Source organism: Pteropus medius, unplaced genomic scaffold (genome assembly GCF_902729225.1).
Source record: "Pteropus medius unplaced genomic scaffold, Ma_sr-lr_union100, whole genome shotgun sequence".
Lineage (NCBI taxonomy): Eukaryota > Metazoa > Chordata > Mammalia > Chiroptera > Pteropodidae > Pteropus > Pteropus medius.
The window spans coordinates 11,939,276-11,963,858 of record NW_024354500.1 but is presented as its reverse complement, the minus strand read 5'-3'; the positions used below and the strand labels follow the sequence as shown (position 1 = coordinate 11,963,858).

Genomic DNA, 24,583 nt, shown 5'->3' with positions numbered 1-24,583 from the left:
GAATTACAACATATAAGATCATGTTATTTGCAGTTAGTTTTTTGGTGTATAGTTTTCATGTTGCTGTTGTTATTTTTTTTCAAAATAGTTCTGGATTATTTCCTCTTCTTGCAAATGCTGCCATGTCTGTGAAACCAACATTGCTAAGTTTGTATGAGATATATTACCTGCCTTTGGGTAAAACACTGAAGCCCGGTCTACAAGGATTGCTAACTGGTATTCTTCCTGGCTTAGAAGAAGGATCAGAGTACTATGAGAGGTATGATGGTGCTGTTATTGGTGCAGCTAAGTAATCCAAGTCATGGATTTGTCAGCAGGAATCCTTAGGTCAATAATGTTTTAATATCACAAAAATTAATTATTCTAGATACTTCAGTATGTCACTCAAAGCTTTCTATAATAAAAAAAAGCTATTGTAATGTACGTAGTCCATGTATCACACTGAGAATATAGCTAGGCGATCAGAGTACAAACTTGGAAGATAAATGGACTAGGTTCAAATCCTGGCTTGACAAACTCTGTGAGCTTACGAAAACTTTTACATTTCTGAACTTTTTTCAGTTTCCTCACCTATAAAATTAATCATAGTACCTATTTCATTGTGTTTATAATAATGAAATCACTTTGTCCAGTGCCTAGCACATGTTTGTCACTCAAAAAATTGTGACTAATTTAAAATAATACAATAAGACAGTTAGATTAATTTTTTAAATGGGAAATTGGGCCATCGCCGACATTTTTTAAATTGTTAAAGGTGGAAAATAGCCTAGCTCCAAGTGCAGTGCTATTTCAGTAACTGTCGATATGATATTGTTGATATTTTATCTTTTTAAAGAAAATGGTTTGATCTGTTTTGGACCCCATTACTATTTTTTTGGAAGTTAATAGTCATAGACAATGCATTATGTATCTTTATTGTCTCGTTACTGATATTCTTACGAAAAAGGAACTTAAAAGTTGACATGCCAGAAAATGCGAGACTTACTTTGAGTAGACTTATTTAAATTTCAATAATTTATTCTAGTGCATTGAGGAACTACTCTATTTATTGCATTCATCTGCTCCCATAATACAGTAAAAATCTAATCCTGAAAATACTGGATTACCCTTGTTAGCTACTGTGAAAAAAATTTTCTTAAAACTTATCATTTTCTTTTATGAACTTTTTTTTTACATATTTGCTTACAGTTTTGGAAACATAATGTGATATTATTTCGTTGATTTTATAAATCAGTTTTGTTTTAAATTGTTAATCTCCTAAGGGAAGCATAGAATCACTACCACTTTACTAGTTACAATTAAAAATTTAACATAGAAATGAATGATTTTTATGAATGTGGTATCTCTGTGGTGGGTTTATCTTGTTGTGTGTCTTAGTCCATCTGGGCTCCTATAACAAAGAACCACATTGGGTAAACAACAGAAATTTATTTCTCACATATCTGGAGGCCGGAAGTCTAAGATCAAAGTGCCAGCATGGTGATGGTCTAGTGAGAGCCCTCTTTCTGGTTTGTAGCTGGAGACTTATCCTTGTGTCTTTAAGTAATGGAAGGGGCTACTCAGCTCTGTGGAGTTTCTTTCATAAGAATAGTAATCTCATTCGTGAAGGCCCTCAGGTCTTAAGCACTTCCTAAAGGCTCCACCCCCTAATACCATCACATTTGGGGGTGTTTAACATATGAATTTTGAGGGGACATAAACATTCAGACTATAGCATTATGTCTTGCCAGTTATTCCACACAAATTCTATAAAAAGATTTGTAAACATGTTCTGATCATGCATAGACAAATTGAAGCCAGAACGGATTACAGTGTTAGTATTAAATTACATAGCAAATAAAAAGTAAAATCGATCATCAGATTCTCTTTATTCTGACTATACTGTACTATAATATTATCGATTTTTGTGTTAAGTTGTTTATCTTATGTTTAAAAGAAACCAAAAGTGATTAATCTTTAAATGTAACCCTTTATAAAACAGTAATGATTTTGTCATAGGTGTAATTTATCAAAGCTGTTGTGAATTACATAGTGTGATTTCAAAAAGAAGGAAACATTTGGAAATGTCTTTTAAGATTTTATAGAAAATTAACAGAAAATATGTTCTAAGATTACTACTAACTAAAATGTATATGGCATTTAACAACTCACTGAATAACTATAGCATGGATGCTTTAATACATTCTGGAAGAGAATAATGATTTATTTTTAACAATGTGAAACTTAATGTTTCCTTTCTTAAACTACTTTATTTTGTACCTCAGAACAAACACGTTGTTGGAAAAGGTTGCTGCTGCAGTGGACCAGTCAGCATTCTACAGTGCCCTCTGGGGGAGTCTTCTTACCAGTCCTGCTGTGCGTTTACCTGGAATCACATATGTTCTTGCCCATTTGAACAAGAAGCTTTCCATGGAAGACCAACTTTATATAATTGGCAGTGATATTGAGCTAATGGTAGGTCTACAAATGGTTGCTCATATAATAAATAACTTATTGAGAGCTGGGCACTCTATTCTAAACAGATGTTGAGACTAGTGCCACAAACAAAGTTCTGTTTTCATGGAGCTTACATTTTTCACGAAGGAAACTTAAAGGCCAAAATAATCAGTAACTATTTTTTTAAAAGCTTCAAATTTTTTTTCATGGAAAAGCGAATAAATGTTATTTAAGCAAATAAAGGGCTTTTATTTAAGCAAATAAAATTTAAGCAAATATTTGGCTTTTATTACTATCTTGCTAACTGATCAGACCACTGTTAACATAGCCACATTCATTATATTCATAATTCCAAAGTGGACCTTCTCTTTGATCCTAGCTTTCTTTATAGGAAAGACAGATTTTAGACAAGTTGTTAGCCTTATTCCGTGTGGGATTTGTATAAGAATATTTAACATGAATTTGGTTATATTTATTAAAGTATTATAACTAACATACACTGAAATTAACTCATCTTACATGTACAGTTTTATGAATTTAGACAGATGCATAGTCGTATAACCAATACGACAATCAAGATATAGAACATTTACATCACCTCAAAAGGTTCTTTTGTGCCCCTTTGTAGTCACTTCCCTTCCGCCAACCTTCCAGACCCTTGCAAACACTGGTCTGTTTTCTGTTTCCATAGTTGCGCTTGTTCCAGAATGTTGTATAAATGAATCATACAGTATTAGTTGTTAATTCTGGTTTCCTTCACTTTGTATTGTAGAGTTGAGATTCATCCACGTTTTTGTGTATATCTGTAGTTTGTTCCTTTATCTTGCTGTGTAGTGTTGTATGAATATACCACAGTTTGTTTACTCACTCACTGATTAATGGATGATTAAGTTGTCTTCAATTTGGGGCAATTGTGAAGAAAGCTACTATAAACATTTGCATAGAGTTCTTTGTGTAGACATATGTTGTTATTTCTTGGGAAAATAGTTAGGAATGGAATTCCTGGTTCATATGGTAAGTGTATTTTTAACATTTCTTTAAATTATGGTTTTATTGACATATAATTCATGTTCCATAAAATTTGCTCTTTTAAATTGTGCACTTTAGTGGTTTTTAGTAAATTCACAAAGTTGTGCAACTATTATCACTATCATATTTCAGAACATTTTCTCCACACTGAAGAGAAACCCCATACTCATTAATCACATCACATTTTCCCTTCATTGCTGCCCTTGGGAACCACTAATCTATTTTCTATTTTTATAAATTTGCCTGTTCTGGACATTTCATATAAATGGAATTATACAATATATAATCTTTTATGAATGGCTTCTTTTGCTTATCATAATTTTTCAAGATTCATCCATATTGAAGTATGTGTTAGTACCATACTCCTTTTTATGGCTAAGTAATATTCCATTGTGTGGATATACCTTACCATATTTTGTTTATCTGTTCATCAGTTGATTGACTTTTGGGCTACTTATACTTTTCTGGCTGTAATGAAAAATGCTCTATGAATATTCATGTATAAGTTTTTGGTAGACATATGTTTTCATTTGCATATATTCCTAGTGGCATTGCTGGGTCGTATGGTACTCTATGTTTAACTTTTCGAAGAACTGGCAAACTGTTCTCTAAAGTGACTGTACCAATTTACATATACACCAGCAGTATATATGGGTTCCTATTTTTCCACGTCTTTGTCAATACTTGTTCTTATCTGTCTTTTTTATTTTAGCCATCCTAGTAGATATGAAGTATTATCTCATTGTGATTTTTATTTGCATTTCCCTAATAACTAATAATGTTGCGCATATTTCTTGTGGTTATTGGCCATTTTTATATCTTCTTTGAAGAATTGTCTGTTTAAACTATTTGCTATTTAAATTGGGTTCTTTTTGTTGTTATTGTTGTAGTTTTTTATATATTTTGGATAGTAAACCTTTATATGTATATGATTTGAAAATATTTTCCCTCATGTCTTCTTTCTTGATTGTGTCCTTTGGAGCACAAAAGTTCTAATTTTGATCAAGTCCAATTTATTTGTTTCCTCTTTTGCCATTATGCTTTTAGTGTTAAGATAATATCTAAGAAATTGTGTCTAATCCAAGGTCACAAAGAATTACATCATTTTCTTCTGATGTATATTTAAGTCTATATGAAACTGCCAACTTGTTTTCCAAAATGGCTGTGCCATTTTTATGCAGATCTTTAAATGTATTGTTTATTATGTTTTCTTTCAATGACTTAACGAAAGTTTTAAACAAGTCACTTTTTAAATTTCTTTAGATGGCACACATCTTAATTGGAAAACTGTTTGCAATACATCACAGTGAAAGGACTAGTCTCCCTAAGTGCTACTATAAATAAATATTAAGTCAAAAAATGGATTTGAACAGATAATTAACCTAGAGGAAATAAAAATAATTCAGACATTTGCAATGGTGATCAACATTATTTATAACAAAAGAAATAAAAATTTAAAGTACACCAATATACCAGCTTTCATATATCAGATTGGCAGAATTAAAAATGCATGGTTAAACATGGAAAAACAGAAATTGTCACACATAGTGGTGAGAACATAAATATAACCTTAATAGAAAGCATTATACTATTTAAATTGCAACTGCATATACTCTAAGACCTATCAATTCTACTTGGAGGGATTTATCCTACAGATGTATTTGTACATTATATAAGTATATTGCAGCGTTATTTATAATAGTAAATGTTTACAAACAGTATAAAGGTCCATCACGAGGAGCCTACTTAAATTAGGTTTTATCTGTGAAATAAAGTACTTCTGTGACCATAAAAAAAATAATGAAGCTCTTTATGTAGTGATAAGGAAAGATCTCCAAAATATTTTTTTTTAAAATAAAGAAGATAGAGTTTGGGATATATGCATATGTGTTTTTATTTACTTATGTTTACAGAAAATATTCACTAGTAATATTTGTTGCTTGCCAAAAGGAAGTTGGGTGGCTGGGAGACAGATGGAAGAGAACCTTTTTATTGTATACTCTTTTATGCACCTTAATTTTTAAATCATCATCATATATTTACCTATTCAAAATAATGTAAATACATTTAATTATTGATAAGATGTTTAGAGGTATATTTTTATGGCAGAAAATGAAGATTTATTACTTCTTTTGGTAAATATTTACCAATGTAATAGACAATAGATATTAACAGCTCTCTTATTTCAGGTAGAAGCAGTAAGTACTTCGGTGCAAGACTCAAGTGTACTTGTACAGAGGAGCACACTGGACCTCATACTCTTCTGTTTTCCATTCCACATGAGTCAGGTAAAATATAAATGCTGTTAATATAAGGCATTCTTTGGAAAAATCATAAATTCATGATGTGTAATTATTTTTTATTGAATCTGATATTTTTGTTTTATAAACCAGCATATAGGAAATAAATTGCTTTTTAAGGAGTGGGACTTTTGAAAACTATGGAGAAAAAAAGATTTATTGGTTTGCATAAGAATGCAGAAATTGAAATAGATTATTTCATACCTTTAAAAAAATGTTCTATGAAAAGCAGGAGGTACTCATTGCTAATGAGCCAAGACTTTGAAATCCAAGCCTACTCAGTTGTCACCTCTGCTGATGTTACCTTTCCTTGGTTTGAGGATTATGTCAGACCCTTAGCAGAGTTGGCTGAATTCGAAAGCCAAATATTTAGTCACCACGACATCCTCTAGTACTTTCATTACAAAAGAGAATAACTTAAATCATAAATGAAGCATTTCATTTCTGGAACTTAATCAGTGTTCTTATTTTTAAAGAAGTCATCTAAATTCTTTTGAGTTCTAAACCTTAACGAGAAGTGATTTAGAACACCTGTACATAGCAGTCAGAATGTGGAACTACATGCCCAACAAAAGTAATGAGAGAATTTCTAACTGGGAAAAATAAGTTTATTTCTTAAAAGTCGTTAGCAGAAAAGACTATTATTTGGAGTTTTGGTAAGAACTGTGGTTAGTAGAGATAGCCAGTGAAATTTCATTATGATTGACCATGTTTTTTTATTACTTTATTCTGTTTTAAATGGAATTATTAATAATTGAAGAATTTTATACTTCATTGCCTATACTGTCTCTAATTGGGACATAAACCACCCCAAGTATCTATTTGGAGACTTTCCATTCTTAAACCTGGGACCTTTATTCTGGCTTTTCACAGAAACGCTCGCAGGGACATCCCAGTGTAGTCTAAATTTAATAGAATAAGGTTGGGTAAACAACTCACAAGGGAAGAATAATTTTTATGTTTTTGTAGGTTTGTAAAAGAAAATGAAGAATATGTCAAAGAAATAAATGAGTCTCAAAAAGTCTAAAATATTTATTATATGGCCCTTTACTGAAAAAAAATTTATTGACCTTTACTCTTAAATTTTCTTATTTATTTCCTTGCAAACTTTCAACATTATTAGTCCTTCAGTATACTGATAGTTGACTCACCAGGATCTGAGAAATTAATCATTGTAGACTTAAATTGGGAAGAACTTTACTTGTAATCTCACTAGACCAGTATTTTTCCTTTTTTTCTTTTTCAGCCTGAGCTTGCTTTAGTATTTTCTTATTATACCACCTCTTTATCCCTACAAACCAAGATTTTTCTCAAGCCTTACTTTCTATAATTTGTATTACGAAAACAATAGCTATGTTGAATGTTTTTTAAAAGTACATACCCTACCCAAGACCAAATTCTAACACTTTTTTTCTTTACTGTACCAAATTATTAGATTACCTGAGAATAAGGATCATGATAAAGTCATATTTGTTCCCCATTTTCCCTCTTTCTGTGTCTTGAATATAATAGACACTTAGAAATGTTCATTGCAGTTATGACTTGAGAGCCTTAATTAACTTAGTAGCTTCAGCAATTGATTAATTGTTAGACTCTTTTTCATAAAAAGTTGACCTACTCTCTGGTACTAATAAGATCATTATACATTTTTTTCCATATTAAAAATATATGATAATGTTAGTAATAGTCAAGAAGTAGCTTCTTACTTTCTTAAGAGTAGTAAGATTGTAAGGCTGTACTTTTAAGATTTTCTGACAGTATTTATAATCTACATATCCGATGTTGAATAGATCAACAGTTCCCAAATGCTTTGGTTTCAGACCCCATTATACTCTTTAAAAATATTGAGAATTCTAAAAAATCCTTTGCTTATGTCGCTTAGATCTATCTGTAATATATTGGAAATTAAAACTGACAAATTTTTAAGTATTTACTTATCATTTAGAAGTAACAGTTATCACAGTAGTATAAACATTTTATGAAAATAACTTTTCCAATATATTAAAAAAGCTAGTAGAATAACATTGCTTCATATTTTTGCAAATCTCTCTAATGTCTGGCCTAATAGTAGAAAGCAAAATGCTCATATTTGCTTAATCCGTTGTGATTTTTTTCTTTTGATTAAAGTATATGAAGAAAACCTGATCTCACACTGACGTATAAGTTGGAAAAGGACTATTTCAATAGTCTTTTCTGTTAAAATAACACATTTTTCTTTGATACTTAACCAAAACTTGACAAGCTGCAGTTTTCAAAAATTAGTTTCAATATGAGATCTAAAACCATACCAATGAACTTCTCAACTTCTCATTAAAATCCACTGGCCTGTCTTGCACTTTGAATGGATCTATTACCCATACATTCGTTTTTAACATCATGATTGGTTATTTGTAAAATGTCGATTTACTGAATTATGCAGATCATCCATATGTTATCACATTTCATTATACAATAACAAACTCACATTTATTACTGTCATCACTGATCCCATCAGTAAAGTTTTTTAGGTATTGAGACACTTTCAAGCTAATTCAGTTCAGTTCAACACAATGCAATTTCAAGCCAAATACAAATTTTCCAAAATTCTAATTTTCTCTTGAAAGCTTAAGTTTTATTTGTAACAATGCATATTGTTTTTCTTGAAGTGACAGGTTCATTTTATTCATTTTTGATAAAATGTCTGCCAGGTGCCCAACCCTGAATAATCATAGTTTGTGTCAGTCATTTTTTGAGGTGAAAGTGGTATTCTGTGAAAAAAGCTGGTAAGTTAGGTCACAATTCAGTCAACACAAGTGCTTTGCCTTGAGACATGTATCATACTTCAGTATCCATCAGTAGTGCTTTATGTGTGCTTCCCATTCCATAACACATAATGTTAGACATACTAAATGGTCAGTATTTGATAAAATAAGTTTTCACTGTTCCATCAACAACATTCTTAGGTGAAACTGGCTTTTTCCTCCCTTTATTGGTTATCTATTTTATTGCAAGTACATAACAGTTTAAAAATACAATTACTACAAGTATATTGGATGCCTCTGCTGTACTGCTTCATTTCTTTGTAAAATGCCAGCACTATCACATGATCAGAGCAAATGTCAACACAGCAGAACAGGCACATAACATCTTGGTATTGCTACGAATATATTTTTTACCTGTGGGCCTCTTGAAAAGGTCTTAGAGATCCACAGGAGCCCAGGAACCACACCTTGAGAATTGCTTAGATTAACAGACCATCTGGATTTAGATGAGTGACTATGATTTGTCAGCTGTTGATAATCTGTGCTCTGTAACATCTCAGTTATTCCTCTAAGCTTCTTTAAAACAAATAAGCTGGGTGAATCCCTTTTCTGATACTGTCAAGAAACATGGTACAATAAAAAGTTCTCTAGTCTATGATTACTAGAGGTCAGTTCTTTATCCAGCTGGAGCACTAACCAGGCATTTGAATTTAGTACTTAGGCCATGTGAAGCTCTGGTCTTTTATTCTAGCGTGGTTATTAGACTAGTTGATTTCCACACTACTTTCTAATGCTCAGACTCCAAGATTCTGTTCTAAAGTGATTATCTAGTAATATTTTTAAAATTAACAGCAATTAGCTGTCTTCCTTTTATCTTTCTTTTAACTTTACCTCTTTTACCTAATAAAACCAAGTCTCTATTAATAAATCATTTTTTAGGTATCTGTTTAAGGTTATTAGGAAAAATGGGAATTATTTCTCTTTAAAAGATCTGGAATAAAATGAAAAAAGAGGTTAAGATTTCTTAAAGCTGAGTGATAGTTATAAAAGTATTTTTTTTTATATTTGAAACACTGCAATAAAAAATTTTTTAAAGAACAAGCAACGAAATACTTAGAATTGATGAAGATAGCGAACTTCTAAAGACTTTATAGTCAGTTGACAACACTATGAATGTGAAAGACTAAAGGCATATATTTCTTGTATTTGTCCCATAGTGCTCTATTTTCTGTTTTGTGTCAGTTTTTGCTAATATCGAATAGGATAAAGAACTTTAAACTGGAGGTTAAAATAATTCAATTAAAATTTTAACTGTTCAACTTAAATAGTTGTGTTACCTAACTTTTCTTATTGTTTCCTAATCTATAAAAGGAAAATAATAATTCCTGAGTTTGAAAGATCAAATGAGATAATGATATATGACAGTGCATGATAAACCCTAAAGTTCTGAATGTATTGTAAGGGTTTTTTTTTTCAGAGAGAAAAAAATATGGTTTTGTACGTGATTAAATACAACTGCATTCCTAACTTTTTCAGGCCACTCGACCAGATATGATCAGGATCTTGTCCGCAGCCCTTCATGTAGTACTCAGGAGAGATATGTCCCTGAACCGAAGACTTTATGCATGGCTTCTTGGTAGGTGTTTGATATGTGTGGTTTTACCTGGGAGAAGGTGGAGAGAAATTTGCCATACATAAGTATTATCAAGTTCTGTGTGTGTTCCAAATGAAGAAACTAAAAATTTGCTTAAATGGACAATAGAAAATATAAACAATATTAATTGTGTATTGTATGAAGAAATTCAGAAGCTTCTTAGTTGAAGAGGCTATTTTAATCCATAGGTTATGTTCCCTTTGACAAGACATTTTTGCCCTTATAAATTGAGATTGTTATACAATAAATATGTAGACAAAGAAGGATAAATTAATAATCAAAATAATGACATAATTCCTAAAACTTTGAAGTCATCAAAGGAATCAGGACTAGAACTACAGCCCCACACATGGTGCCAGTCTCCCATTCAGATAGTAAAGCATTGTGTGCACTTTGTTCTTCCATACTTTTTATGATGTTTGGCCTGTCTTCACAACTCCTTACCACCCCAAGTGAGAGGACATGGTATCACTTAATTTGGATTTGCTAATCTTCAGTTATTTCACTATTCATAAGATTTAGGGAGGAAAAAAAAAACAGGAAAAGTCTGGAAGAATACTATGATACATATTGAATTGGTTTCCCTTTATTTAACTATCTAAAATAATCTCTCTTGCTGACATTGATTGGGCTACTAATTGGTAAGTGTTCAGTGCTGTTTTTGAGATATTTGCAGTTTCAGTGTTTAGTGAACAGTAGTTTTGAGAATTTTAATTTATTTTGCAACTTATTTCCATGGAGGTTTTGATAACAACGGTGCTATCATAGGACCCAGAAGCACAAGACATAGTAATCCTGAAGAACATGCCACTTACTACTTCACTACATTTTCAAAGGAATTGTTGGTCCAGGTAATGAATGTTTTCATTTATTTTTTTGGTTACTGCTTGACCACTAGAGTTAACTCAGTGAGTATAAGGCAAGGTCCTGCCTTAATTGAATTAATTCACAGTTGAAGGGGTGAAGACAAGACTTCCTAAGAATGACTATAACAAGCAAATGACTACATTAAAATGAATAAGTAATCATAAGCTAGATTCATTTCTGTGTAAGTCCAAAGAGTTTTTTTTAGTTTGTTTGCATGACTTTATTAAAACATAGTTACAGCTTCTCATCTATCTGCTGAATGAAAATTGGAGCTTTTCAAAAATGGGCCAGGACCTTTGTTATTTCCTCTGAAGCCCCAGGGAAATTTGGGTTGCAAGAGAAATCTAAATGTTTGGTAAAAGTACTGTTGTAATGGAAATGTTAAAATGATTCATAGGCTTATTTCATATTATTCAATTATATTTAGTCAGGATATCTCAAAATAAACTAAAATAATACTTGGTATCTGAAGCATTTTAAAATGAATGAGGTTATAAGAATATAGTTGGTTTTGAGTCACCAGTGGGAAAATAATTGTATACTAGCAAATACAGCCATGTGATGTAGCATTATTTGGGGCATGTTGATGATCTTAAATATAATTTTATCTTTCGGGCAAACAATCAAGTAACTCATGAATTTATTTTTCTAGATCTTTCTTTAACTTTCTACTTTTTTCTAGAGAAAATGTAAGCACTTTTTTCTCTTAAGGCAAATGAATTTAACATTTTTCCTCTAGCAGAGGGAAAAAGCCAACTTTAATGAAAAAATTTTAGAAAAGCAATAGGAGATGTAAATCTCCATTACTTGTTTTTAAAAATATTTTTCTTTAGATAAAAATATTTGAATCTGTTTACTTAAATAACTAGTGTACTTTTTCTTTTTTGAAAGGCAATGGTGGGGATCTTACAAGTGAATGGATTTGGAGAAGAAAGCACTTTAATGCAGGATCTAAAACCTTTTCGTATTTTAATCAGTTTACTGGACAAACCTGAGCTAGGTAATATGTACTGTCCTAGGGCATAAAGTCACATGTGGTTGTTTTGTATTGTTTCATAATAAAAATAAGGCAAAGTTATCACTTAGAAAAATTGCTATATTTTGAGGCGGCCTTTGTACGTTCTCAGTAATTTCTTACCTAACATTCACTCTAGAATGTTAAGAAGATACAGCTGTATTTCCAACTGATATGTTATCATTTATCTACTGTGCACTACATCACGAAGAAGTTATTTTGAAGATGTTATCTAAGCTCTTCTTAATCGTGATTAAGTTATTGAAATTGAACCATTTATAATGTGTCATGACTATCTTATAGTTCAGAAAATTCAAGGACTTAATTAACAATATAGTAATATCAGTATTATTTACTGAATACTTATTATATCCTGGGAACTGTGCTACCCACCTTACAAATATTTTTCCTCATCCTTACAACAGTCTTGTAAGTTCGATATTATCATCATTCCAGATGAGGAACTAAATAAAGCTCAATGAAGTTAAATAACTTGTCCAAGGTAATAGAGCCACTGACTGGCAAAACCAGTTTCTCTGATTCTATAATTTCTATTATGTTAACCTATAGTTAAATAAACATTCGTTAAGTTATGTACTATTTTAATGTTAGCTTCTCAAAATGTGAAGTTTAGCTTCTGAAGAAAAACTATTTTTAAAAAATACTTGTTTTAAAGCATCCTTTAATTGGGCCAATTTTCAGTTAATCATGATTTCCAATGCTAACTAATTATTGTTTTTAATGTGTATATTAATTTTAGGACCTGTAATTCTAGAAGATGTCCTAATCGAAGTGTTTAGAACATTGTATTCTCAGTGCAAAGCAGAACTGGATCTTCAGATGGAACCACCCTTCAGCAAAGATCATGCCCAGTTAAGCAGGTGGATTACCACAATATTAAATATGACCTAAAGATGTCCTCATTTATTAATATTCATAAAGTGGACACTGCTCTGTGAAGTTTTTGTTTCACTTGAGTACATTCGATTTAAAACATCACTGTATTTTGGTAATATGAACTCTCATAATTAATTGCATTGATCTTTCAAACAGGTATTTACTACACGACTGCTATGTAGTTGAACTACCACATTCTAGGGTTGGTTTTCAATCTCACCAGTTTAGATAACTAAATTTTAGCAGTTAGTGTGAAAATATAGATTCCAGGGAATTTATTCACAGTTAACCAGACTCACAAGAGATTAACTGCCACATGTCAGTTAACAGTGGGAGTTATACCTTACTTGCTAACTAGGCCTGGTCTTTTGCATGGGGTAGTGGCTCTTGGTGACTTCTTAACACATTCAGAAGACCAAATCATAGATCAGAAAAAGACTTGAACACAGAGATAAGTAAAATAAAAAGCACCACGTGTTCTTGAAAGAATTTTTTTTTCAAGTTATGGTTATTCTTTCAGGTATATATCTATAAATACAATTTTTTTTTAATGCTGGGATAAGTCATAAAAAATTAGCATAGCCTATTCTCTAACTCAGTGATCGATACATGTTGACAAAGCTTTACTTTTTCATATCTTCTCTACTTTAAACAGCCTACCACTTTTCCAGTCTCATCTATTCTTATATGACAAAGTTTCCAAGACTACAATTTCTTTTACATGATCTTCATTTCGTGAGTGTCTCCTTGGTGAGACTTTGGAGATAAATTGGACTTTCGTAAAACATGCTTTTCTATATTAAGATATTTTGAGGCAGTTTTTGATTTCTGATAAATATAATATCCTGTGATCTTTGTTTGAGAAGTTAAAATTGACTAACCTGGTACTCTATTTCATTTTGTACTCTGCCTGAAAATTTATATTGCCCGTAGAGTATTTAGTCTTTTGTCTTGCAACTTGCCAGATGTATTGACAGTAGCTCATTATATATAAAAACAATTGTTTTCATTGTAAGGTGGGTTGCTGGAGATGGTAGGTTGGATGGATAAATAATAGGCTAAAGGATTCCCACTTGAAATAAGTTATTTTTCCTCATGGGACTTCAATAATAATGGCTTCATACAGTATCTGTTCTTATTGCTATTGTTTTTCAAGCTCAGAATAATAATTAGGTTGGTGACCTAAACTTAACCTATTTAACCTAAACTTAATCTAAACTTAACCTATTTAAGCAACCTAAACTTAACCTATTTAAGCAAATCCTGAACAGCACAGGAAAGCAGACAAAATTATTTCAGAATCAAGGTTGTCAAAACCAAATCATTACTTAGCTTATATGTGCCAAGGGACACGAAATAATTTAATGCCAAATTAACAGGCTTTCAAATTAGTTCAAAAATAACTTCCTGTTCTTTTTTTCTTATGCAAGGCTAATTTTTGATCTTATCATACATTTGAGTTATGAAAACTCAAATTTGGAAAAATACACAAAGTAATGTGAGAGTGGCATTACATAAAAATCTGTTCTAATTTTCTCACTAGCAAGTTTTCTAGCAATTGTCGAGGGATAAGTATTGTACTAACAATATTATACTTAAATTTAAATTTGAAAAAATAAAGCTAATATTTATTTTTGTTGATATTACTTTTCTTTTCCTTTTTTAGTAAATTAAGGGAAAATAAGAAAACAGCAGAGCTGATTAAAACTGCCAACCTTCTCTTTAATTCCTTTGAGCCTTATTATATGTGGGATTATGTTGCACGTTGGTTTGAAGAATGTTGTAGGTATGTTGAACTGTTTGGTTCATTTTAATTAAATAGCATTCAAAGCCACCCTTTGTTTTTTTAAATTCTTGAGTCTAATGAAAAGAATGTTTATTTATACATTCTACTACTACTACTGACAACTATTATCTAACAACCATGATCTAGCTCTACTCTGTCACTCTAGAATATAGAATTATTGATCATATAATCTTAGAATTGAAAAGTTTAGAGATGAGTAATTCAGTCACCAGCACAGATGAAAGATTTTTCCTCTTCAATCTATAGTAACCCAGTTTTTCTTCGTTGCAGAGAACATAGCACATTTGTGCTACTGCCTCAGCACACATTCCCAAAATGATTCCCACTTTGAATAACAAAAAACCCCTTAGCATCACACTTGTGTTTTTAAAGCAATAGAACCAGCCATATTGTCACTGGTGAGTGATTTAAGCCCTCCACACCTTAGAACATAAATCTTAAAAAATTCTCTGAAAACCCAAGAATACTAGTGAACCTGAGTAGAATCTCTGGATTCTAGCCCAAATCTTCAGAACCAAATTAACTTCTCAAGCCTCAGGAGCATATAGTCAAATAGTATGTATGATCTTTGGATTAGAAATCTTTTAAAAATATAAATGCTGATGTGGTATATTTAATGATTTAGAAAGTTGCTTGTTTATTCAGCAGATATTGAGTACTCAGTTGGAAAGCACCGTGCTAGGCACATAGATGATCTCTGTCTTCAAAGACTTAGTAGTGGAACAAGTAAGACATGTATATGTATATTTCTAGTATTGAATTAAAAGTTATAAAACCTTTATAGAGAGTTTAAAATGTAGGAATATCAAGGAATTAGGGATGTCTTTTGCCACCTGGCCTTCATTTCTACATTCACAAACACACACATTCACCCTCCTTTAGCTAACCTGAACTATTCCCTGAACACACATTAACTTTCATGCTGCGAGCCTTCACTTCTGCTGTTTCTTCTAAAATATTCTTCCCCCTTGCCCATCTGGCAAAGTCCTATACAGAGGTAACCCACCTTTCAGTAGCCTTCCTTGACTCACTCAAATCTCCCATCAGAAGTAACTTTTCCTGTATTGTCACATTGTTACATTTATTTATCTGTATGCTTATATTTCTGGCTGGTTAGGGAGTGTACCATATTCCTAACTTTGTGTCTTCAGAGTGTAGGGCAGTATATATAGGATTAATATGTTTTGGTGTGAATGTTGGAGTAATGATCTCTACTACTTGGATCAGAAGAGGCTTCCTGGAGGAGGTAACATTTGATCTCAAACTCTGACGAACGGGTGTACTCTGGACATGAGAGAATGAGGACGGAGGAGGTGGGCAATCTAGGAGAACAAGTTGTTCTAAACAAAGACCCTGAGGTTAGAAATCAAGCAGCACATAATCCATTTTAACTAGGAAATAATATCTGTAGTGGGAACAATAGGAAATAAGTCCCAAAAAGTGAAGTCCATCTATAACACTTGGAACTATAGGATGGGAATTATAAGGAGAAGTTAAGTCTAGGAATCCTGGGGATTTTCCACATGGAGGTACAGTAGTGTCCTGGGGAAAGAGAATATATTTCATCACAAGAACATTACTGTGTGTGTCCCAATGTTGACTTGACCTTCATTAAAAAGATGGTGTTGTCACCTATATTCATTTCACCTGATAATATACTTGATAAAGTGAATTTTGTCCTTTTAGGAGAACACTGCATGCCCGACTTCAGATTGGGCCTGGAGATAGTAGTGAGTCATCTGAGTTACAACTGACCAATTTCTGCTTACTGGTGGATTTTTTGTTGGATATAGTTTCTTTGGTAAGATCACCTTGGTAAAAAATATTGAGGAAATCTAATGTAGTTCAAATATTTCATTTTGGAGACAAATTTTCAAATAAATTTCATCTTTAAAATTATATTGATTTTTTCCCCCTTTTGGCATATCTTTTTTTCATAAAATTCTCCAAATGTTTTATCCTCTGACATATACACACACACACACACACAATAAATATATATGTCTTATATAATACATGGAATATACTTCATAGTTGCATGTTACTGAAATCTTAAATGTTTAGTATTTAATGGTCTAATGCTGCATTTATATTCATTGATGATTCTTTCTATTAAATGAAGACTGTTGGAAATCTTTTCCCCTTTTCTCTCCTCAATTCTTTGCTTTCTCATTTTGAAGCCTACTAGAAGTATGAGGGTGCTCTGTCAGGTATGATATTCAGCCTGTTTTGTTTTTAAATGATTATATTCACTTTTCTTATAATTTCAGTAATATAGCAAATAAAATTGGGATTATTTTATAATATATACTTTGAAGTACTTAAATTGAGAATTTGAGAATAGAAATTTTATAACTTAAAAATAAAATGACCGTACAATGTTAATTAAGAGCTTGATAAAATATTACAGATGATTAAAATTACTTTTTTTAATAAAGATTAAGTATAAATGAAATAACATAACTTTTAGGTTACACATTGTTTAAACTTTCGTCATTTCACTATTTTCAGGAAACTTATATTGAAATCCAGACAGAACACTTGCCCCAGTTGCTGCTCAGGATGGTTTCTGCCCTGACAAGCCATCTCCAGACATTGCACTTGTCTGAACTCACAGATTCGCTCAGACTCTGCTCAAAGATTCTTAGCAAAGTTCAACCTCCACTGTTATCGGCCAGCACTGGAGGTGTTTTGCAGTTTCCAAGTGGGCAGAACAACTCAGTCAAAGAATGGGAAGTAAAAAAGGTAATGTTAGCTATTAATTTTATTATAGACCAAGTTACAGATGGTATAGACCCTTGAACAACATGGATTCGAACTGTGTGGGTCCACTTATACCCAGATTTTCTTCGATAAATACAAAATTTGGGGAGATTTGCGACAATTTGAAAATACAGGATAAGCCAAGTAGCTTAGAAGTGAAAAAATTAAGAAAAAGACGTCATGAATGCATAAAATATACGTAGATAATAGTCTATTGATCATTTACTAGTATAAAACATACACAAATCTATTACAAAAGGTTAAAATTTATCAAAACCTATGAGCACACTTGCAGATCATGTACATGGTACCATTCATAGTGGAGAGAAATGTAAACTGATGCTGTATTAAATCATTACTGCATAAAATTAACTATAGTAAATACTGTACTACTGTAAAGTTTCGTAGCCAACTCATTGCTATTTCAGTGAACTCAAGTGTTGCAAGTGTCCACTTAAAACGCCATGTGATGCTAATCGTCTCTGCATGAGCAATTTCTCTGTCCAATAAATTGCATGTTGCAGTAAAAAGTGATCTCAAGATTCTCGTATATTTTTCATTGTTTTTAGTGCAGTACTGTAAACCTCGAATAACGCCATGAGACCCATATGAAATGCCACTAGTTATGCTGGAAGTGCTCCCAAGAGGCAGAGAAATAACATTACAAGAAAAAGTTGAATTGCTTGATATGTACTGTATATTGTGGTTTGCAGCTGTGGTAGCCATTCAAGATAAATGAATCCAGCATAGGACCATTGTTTAAACAACAACAAAGAAATCTGTGAAGCAGTCGCTACAGCTTTGCCAGCAGGAGCAAAATCCATGCACTTTTTATCTTGAAATACTTTTTTATCTCATACTGAAAATGCAGCTTTAACATGGGTGTAAGTTTGCTATAAGAAAAGCAAACTCTAATATATGTGACAACTTAAAGTGAAAGGAAAGTGAAGGATCTAAAGCTGGAGAATTTAATGCCAGCAAAGGGTGGTTTGATAATTTTAGAAAGAGCTTTGTTTTTTTAAAATGCCAAGGTAACAAGAGAAGCAGCTCTGTCTACGAAGAGGCAGCAGATGATTTCCCAGAGGCCATTAAGAAAATCGTTTGAAGAGAAAGGGTATCTGCCTGAACAGGTTTTTAATGGAGATGAAAGTGCCCTATTCTGGTGAAAAAATACCACAAAGGACATCTTTTACTAAGGAAGAAATGTGAGCACCAGGCTATAAGGCAGGAAGGGATAGGCTAGCTCTAGTCTTTATGCAAATGCAGTCAGGTTTATGATCAGGACTGCCCTTATCCATAAAGTTGCTAACCTCTCAGCTTTGAAGGGAAAAGATAAATGCCAGTTGCCAGTCTTTTTGGTTGTACAACAAGAAGGCCTGGACATTGAGAACCCGTTTTTTGGATTGGTTCCATCAATGCTTTATCCTTGGAGTCAGAAAGTACTTTGCCAGTAAAGGCAGTCTGGGACTGCCTTTTAAAGTTCTTTTGATGTTGGACAATGGCCCTGGTCACCCAGAACTCTGTAAGGTCAGTTAAAGGCCTTGAAGTGGTCTACTTGACCCAAAACACAACTTCTCTAATTCAAGCCTCCAGATCAAGGGGTCTATAGGACCTTTAAAGCTCATTACACACAGTTCTCTATGGAGAGGATTGTCAGTGCTATGGAAGAGAACCCCAACAGAGAGAACATCATGAAAGTGGAAGGATTACACCATTGAAGATGTCATTATTATGGGAAAATCTGTGAAAGCCATCAAGCCCAAACAGTAAATTCCTGGAGAAAACTGTGCAGATAATGTATATGACTTCACAGGATTTACAACAGAGCCAATCAGGGAAGTTATGAAAGAGATTGTGGATATGGCAAAAAGGTAGGGGGTGAAGGATTTCAAGATAAAGATCTTGGAGAAATTCAAGATCTAATAGACACCACAGAGGAATTAACAGAAGATGACTTGGTGAAGATGAGTGCTTTTGAGTGCTTCCAAACTGGTGCCAGGCAATTAGGAAGAAGATGTAGAAGAAGCAGTGCCAGAAAACAAATCTGGCAGAAGGGTTCCAAGTATTCAAGACTATTTTTGACTTATGACATGGACCCTTCTTTGATACAGGCACTTAAAACTAAATAAAGCAAATGATGGAAGAGGGATTGGTACCATGTAGAAACATTTTTAAAGAAATAAAGAAATAAACATTTTAAAGAAGTCAGACAGAAATTACAATGTATTTCCATATAGTTATACTGAGTATTCCTGCCTGTCCTGCCTCCCCTTCCACCTTCTTCACCTCTTCTGTCTCTGCCTCCCCTAAGACAGCAAGACCAACCCCTCCTCTTCCTCCTCAGCCTACTCAATGTGAAGATGATGAAGATGAAGTCCTTTATGATGATCCACTTCCACTTACGAATAGAAACTAATCATCATGCCATACAATTATTAATTTATCTGTTCTGTATGTGTATGTCTTAATGTAAAAAGTTTAATAACTGTACGGCAAGAACTGCGTGATGTTTTTGTGTCATTATGGAGATAATGCGTCATCATTATGGAGATAATTTGTGTCATTGCCTAAGTATTCATCCTGTAGGCATAAGATAAATTATATTTAATATAAAATTAATAAGATGTTAGTTTTCTTACTGTTTTATAACTTTGCTTTCAAAGAATTACATTACTGTATAATATGTCTCTCTTGTAATTGAAGAATCTGTGGATCAGCCAATCATCACAGGTAAGTGGTTTTTTTAAAAAGTTAGTGTTTCCAAATCTGTATTATGAATATGTGAATATTAAATGCCATATAAATTTTATAACAATTCTGTAGTGTATAAGCTAAGCTACCATGAAGCAATCGTGTTGATAAAGCAGCCATATTGCTGCTGCTTTGTTATCTGTGCATGAATCATTATACCAGTAAATAATTGTAAATTTATTTTTTAGCATTATTTTTTTTTATCTCTAGTATTAATCATATATATAACATCTACAGTGTTTTGTGTCATGTAAGACAATATTGTGTAGGTACTGACAGTGTAAACTTACAGTATAAATAAATACAGTAGAGTACTGTATATGTATTTTTTGCTCCTTATGATTTTTCTAAACATTTTCTTTTCTCTAGCTTTATTGTAAGAACACAGTATAAAACATATACTGTGTTCTTACAATAATACACAAATAAAATATGTGTAAATTGACTGTTACTGGTGATTACACAAATAAAATATGTGTAAATTGACTGTTACTGGTGATGTTTCTGGTCAACAGGCTATTACGTTTTGGGAGAGTCAAAGTTGGATTTTGGGGGCATTGAAGTCTTCCCAACCCCCATGTTGTTCAAGGGTCAGCTGTATATTTCTTCAAAGCAGAACAGTTTCTGAGTAAAATCACTTATATATAACCATTTAAATATTAGTGAATCTTGTCTAGATCCAAATATTGTAGCATTTGGACCATCTTGTAGGCTTTTGGCTCTAGTGCAGTTAAACTGTTTATATCAGCACTTTCCAATAGAAATATGTCAGCAGCATATGTAATTTTAAAATTTCCGGTAGCCACTTTTAAAAAGTAAAAAGAAACAGGTGAAAATTATTTTAATTATATTTTATTTAGCCCTTTATAGCTAATTTATTATAATTTCAATATGTAATCAATATAAAAATTGATGTAATATAAAAAATTAGCTATTTTACATTCTTTTTTGTACTTTCTTCAAAATTCCAGTGTATATGTTACACTTACAGCATATCTTTGTTCAAATGCTAAATTTTTATCAGAAACATTTGAAATTAAAAAAAATTTAGTTTCTCTATCAGATCAGCCATATTTCAAGTACTCAGTAGCCACATGGGCTAATAATACTATATTGGACAGTAGGTTTATAATCTAAACTTTACTGGTCCTTTTCATACACACACACACACACACACACACACACACACACACACTAAATTTTGACACGGCATCTCTTAAAATCCAGAATCTTTTTACTCTCCCCAATCTTCTAGATTCTTAAAGCTATTTTATGACATTGAAGAGAATTGTAATAATTCTAATCTGGCATTAGTAACATACTTAAGCACCTATGGAAAAATCAGTAATTTAAGAGCTTTCAGTTTTGTAATATTAAAATATTTTTAGCAAATATTAATGAAAACATTTAATGGAATTATATAGGTACAGTGGCACTATGTTAAAACAACGATTCAAAAATTTCTAGCATATAAAGTTCGTTACCAAAATCTAGGATTTGTATAGTTGCCCTTATTTTTTTTTCAGTTGCTTTTTTATTGTTTTTCTATCTAACAAAATGTATTGTCAGGATAATGTTATGCAGCTATTTCCATCAAATATTAATCCTAAAACTTTTTCCTTGGTCATTCTAAATATTTTGCTCTTCATATATGAAATGAACATTACAGATCCTTAATTTAAATGTATCCCAGGATTATCCTACATAAAATAAAACCAGTTTCTATCACTTTTCTTCCTACCTGCTTATTTTTTATATGTGATGTTATGATACAATTCTGTTGCTGGGAAATTCATTTTGTGTGTTGTTTTTTCTTCATTATGCCTCTAGGGTCTTCTTAAAGTTAAAACTACAATAATATTAGCTGCTTTTGAAGCTTTGCTTTTTATTTGAGTGAGAGTAGGTGAGAGTAGGGAAAAGAATTTAGCATTCTCTCAGTAACATTCAAATATGTGAATATTTACTAAGTAGAAAACATCTGAAGGCACTTATCTATTGTTCCAGGTAAGGTAAATGGGAACATAGATTCACAGTAAATGAAATACAATTAAATAGTATACTTTTTTTTTTTAATACTGTGTTTCATTAACCTTAGAGTATGCTTTTCCCTCTCTCTCTGGTTTTCTTCTATGTTCCCAGGACATATATCTTCTTTCCTACTTTTTACTGAAGCACACTGATATTATCTTCACTGAGATGTCTGAAAATTGATCATATTTGAAAGCTGAGGTTATTTTCTGTGTTTTTTTTGAAAGTGTAAGTGAAGGACTGGTTCTTTAAAAAATTATAAATCTCATTTTGTCTCTATGCACTTAGTACATTTCTGTAAAATCAGTGTATTAGATCTCTATACCCAAATGTCCAAAACATGTAAAACCTGTTTTCAGAAAGACATTTTATTTTATTTGTAATATGGAACATACAGCTAAATATTATAAATATACGCAAGTTTAACTAAATTTGTAGGTTGAATTCTATTAATGTAATAGTATTTTACGATCCTTATATTTAAAAGTTCAATACAGAAATAACTTTACAGTAATAATCTAATGACAATTTTACCATTTAATATTTTCTAAAAGTATATAAATACAAGATTTTAGTTGGTTGTTAACTTTCAGAGGAAAGAATTGACAAGTTCAATTCTAATAGCCACATCTGACTTTGGCATTATAATATGAAAATTTCTCATACCGTTAACAGATACAGTGATATGCTGTGGTGAAAAGAGCATGAAGTTTAGAATCACCTCATTTGAGCTCTTCTAACTACTAAGCTTGTTTGCTATAAACTTGGACAAGTTGTTTTTTTTTTTTTTTAACTTCCCTGAGCTTCAGTTTTTTTACCTTTGAAAGAGAGAAAAGAGCCTCTCTTCATTCAACGTTCATGCTGCGTCAGGTGCTAGAGGTGAATTAGGCATAGTCTTTGCTCTTCTAAACTCTTTCTTTCTAAGAGACGGACTTTAAACAAATAATTGTACATTGAATTATAGTCGTGATAAATGTATAAAGGAAAATATAGTGTGAGATTAATGTGGAAAATGGGGTGATCTGACATAGATTTGAGGCCAAGAAATTCTTGAGAAAGGCTTATTTGAGTGAAACCGTAGAAGAATTGGAAGTAGGGATGAGGTAAAAAGAAGAGAGCACTTGACAGGAAAGAACATTCACAAAGGCTCTTAGGCAGATAGGAGCACAGTGCATACAGGGAGATGCAGCTCTTGAGGCAGGCAGGAGACAGGTCTTAAAGAGACTTTTCACTATATACTAAGGCTTTTACTCTTTATCTTAGGAACAATGGGAGCACATACAAGAGAAAAAGGCAAGTAATATAATCAGATTTGTATATTAGAAAAATTACTCTGGCTGCAGTGTAGAGTATGGATCTGAGAAGCAAAAATGGATATGGGGAGACCTAGGTAAGAGGTGGTGGTAACGTGCTAACAAGATGGTAGGGTAAGACTAATAGATGGATTAGCCATGTATTTAGGAGAAAAAAATCAGTAAGACGTTGTCATGGGTTGGTAAAGGTGATCATTAACATTTACTAAATGTTTGCTAAGTGTTATTTATTATGCCGAGTACTTTATATATCCTTTCTTTCTTAATCTTGTAGCAGCTGTAAAATGTAGGAATTACTGTCACCTCAGTTACACAGATGAGGAAACTGAGGTTCGGAGGTTAAGTAACTTGCCAATCTAGTAAGTAGAGAGCCTTAGCTGACTTATGACCAGCACCCTTAACCACTATGCTGATGTGGATTTAGAAGAAGTGTGGAAGAGAGGTAGAGAAGGTACCAAGAATCACCTTTAGGTTTCTGTCTCCCTGGTTTGATGAATGGTGGTATGACTCACTGAAGCAAGGAACATTGGGTAAGGCTTAGCTTTGTGGCAGCAGATCGGTTAGTGTATATCTTTAGTGATCTTATTCAAATTATGCTCTGGCACAATCACCCAAGGAATTCATATGTATGATTTTTGTTTACATAAGCCAGAAAATGTTTGATGATTATACTTGTCCGATTATTATAGGGAGGGAACAGTTAATCTATTTCAGCTCTACTTCAGGAGTTGCTTTATTTTTTTGTTTATAGGTTGTTTCTTACCTTGTCCTAAAGATTATAAACTCTTCCTTTTATTCCTAGTACCTAATACAGTGTCTAGCACACAATGTGGGTTCAGCAACTTTGCTGAAAGATTGTAAGATTAATAGCAAACATTTAAATAATGCTTTACACATTTCAGGCAGAAATTTTACACTCATTTCCTGAACAGATGACCTATTAGAGTTTATTTCTAGTTTTCAAAATGTCATTTTTTTTTTA

At 32.3% G+C, this 24,583-nt stretch overlaps 1 protein-coding gene across 5 annotated transcripts in view; it reads left to right on the top strand.

Annotated features, from left to right (window-relative positions):
- Positions 1-24,583, top strand: part of DOP1A (DOP1 leucine zipper like protein A) — an 86,856-nt gene that overhangs the window by 22,713 nt on the left and 39,560 nt on the right. For 4 of the 5 annotated variants that reach the window (XM_039852978.1, XM_039852980.1, XM_039852979.1 and 1 more), the window contains exons 4-13: positions 89-259; positions 2,265-2,454; positions 5,655-5,753; positions 10,043-10,142; positions 10,902-11,011; positions 11,919-12,027; positions 12,803-12,923; positions 14,606-14,725; positions 16,433-16,547; positions 17,258-17,491. In XM_039852978.1, coding sequence (XP_039708912.1) covers positions 89-259; positions 2,265-2,454; positions 5,655-5,753; positions 10,043-10,142; positions 10,902-11,011; positions 11,919-12,027; positions 12,803-12,923; positions 14,606-14,725; positions 16,433-16,547; positions 17,258-17,491 — 1,369 coding nt within the window. Of the gene's footprint in view, positions 1-88; positions 260-2,264; positions 2,455-5,654; positions 5,754-10,042; positions 10,143-10,901; positions 11,012-11,918; positions 12,028-12,802; positions 12,944-14,605; positions 14,726-16,432; positions 16,548-17,257; positions 17,492-24,583 lie in introns of those variants that run through there. The other variant, XM_039852982.1, reaches the window with a different exon arrangement.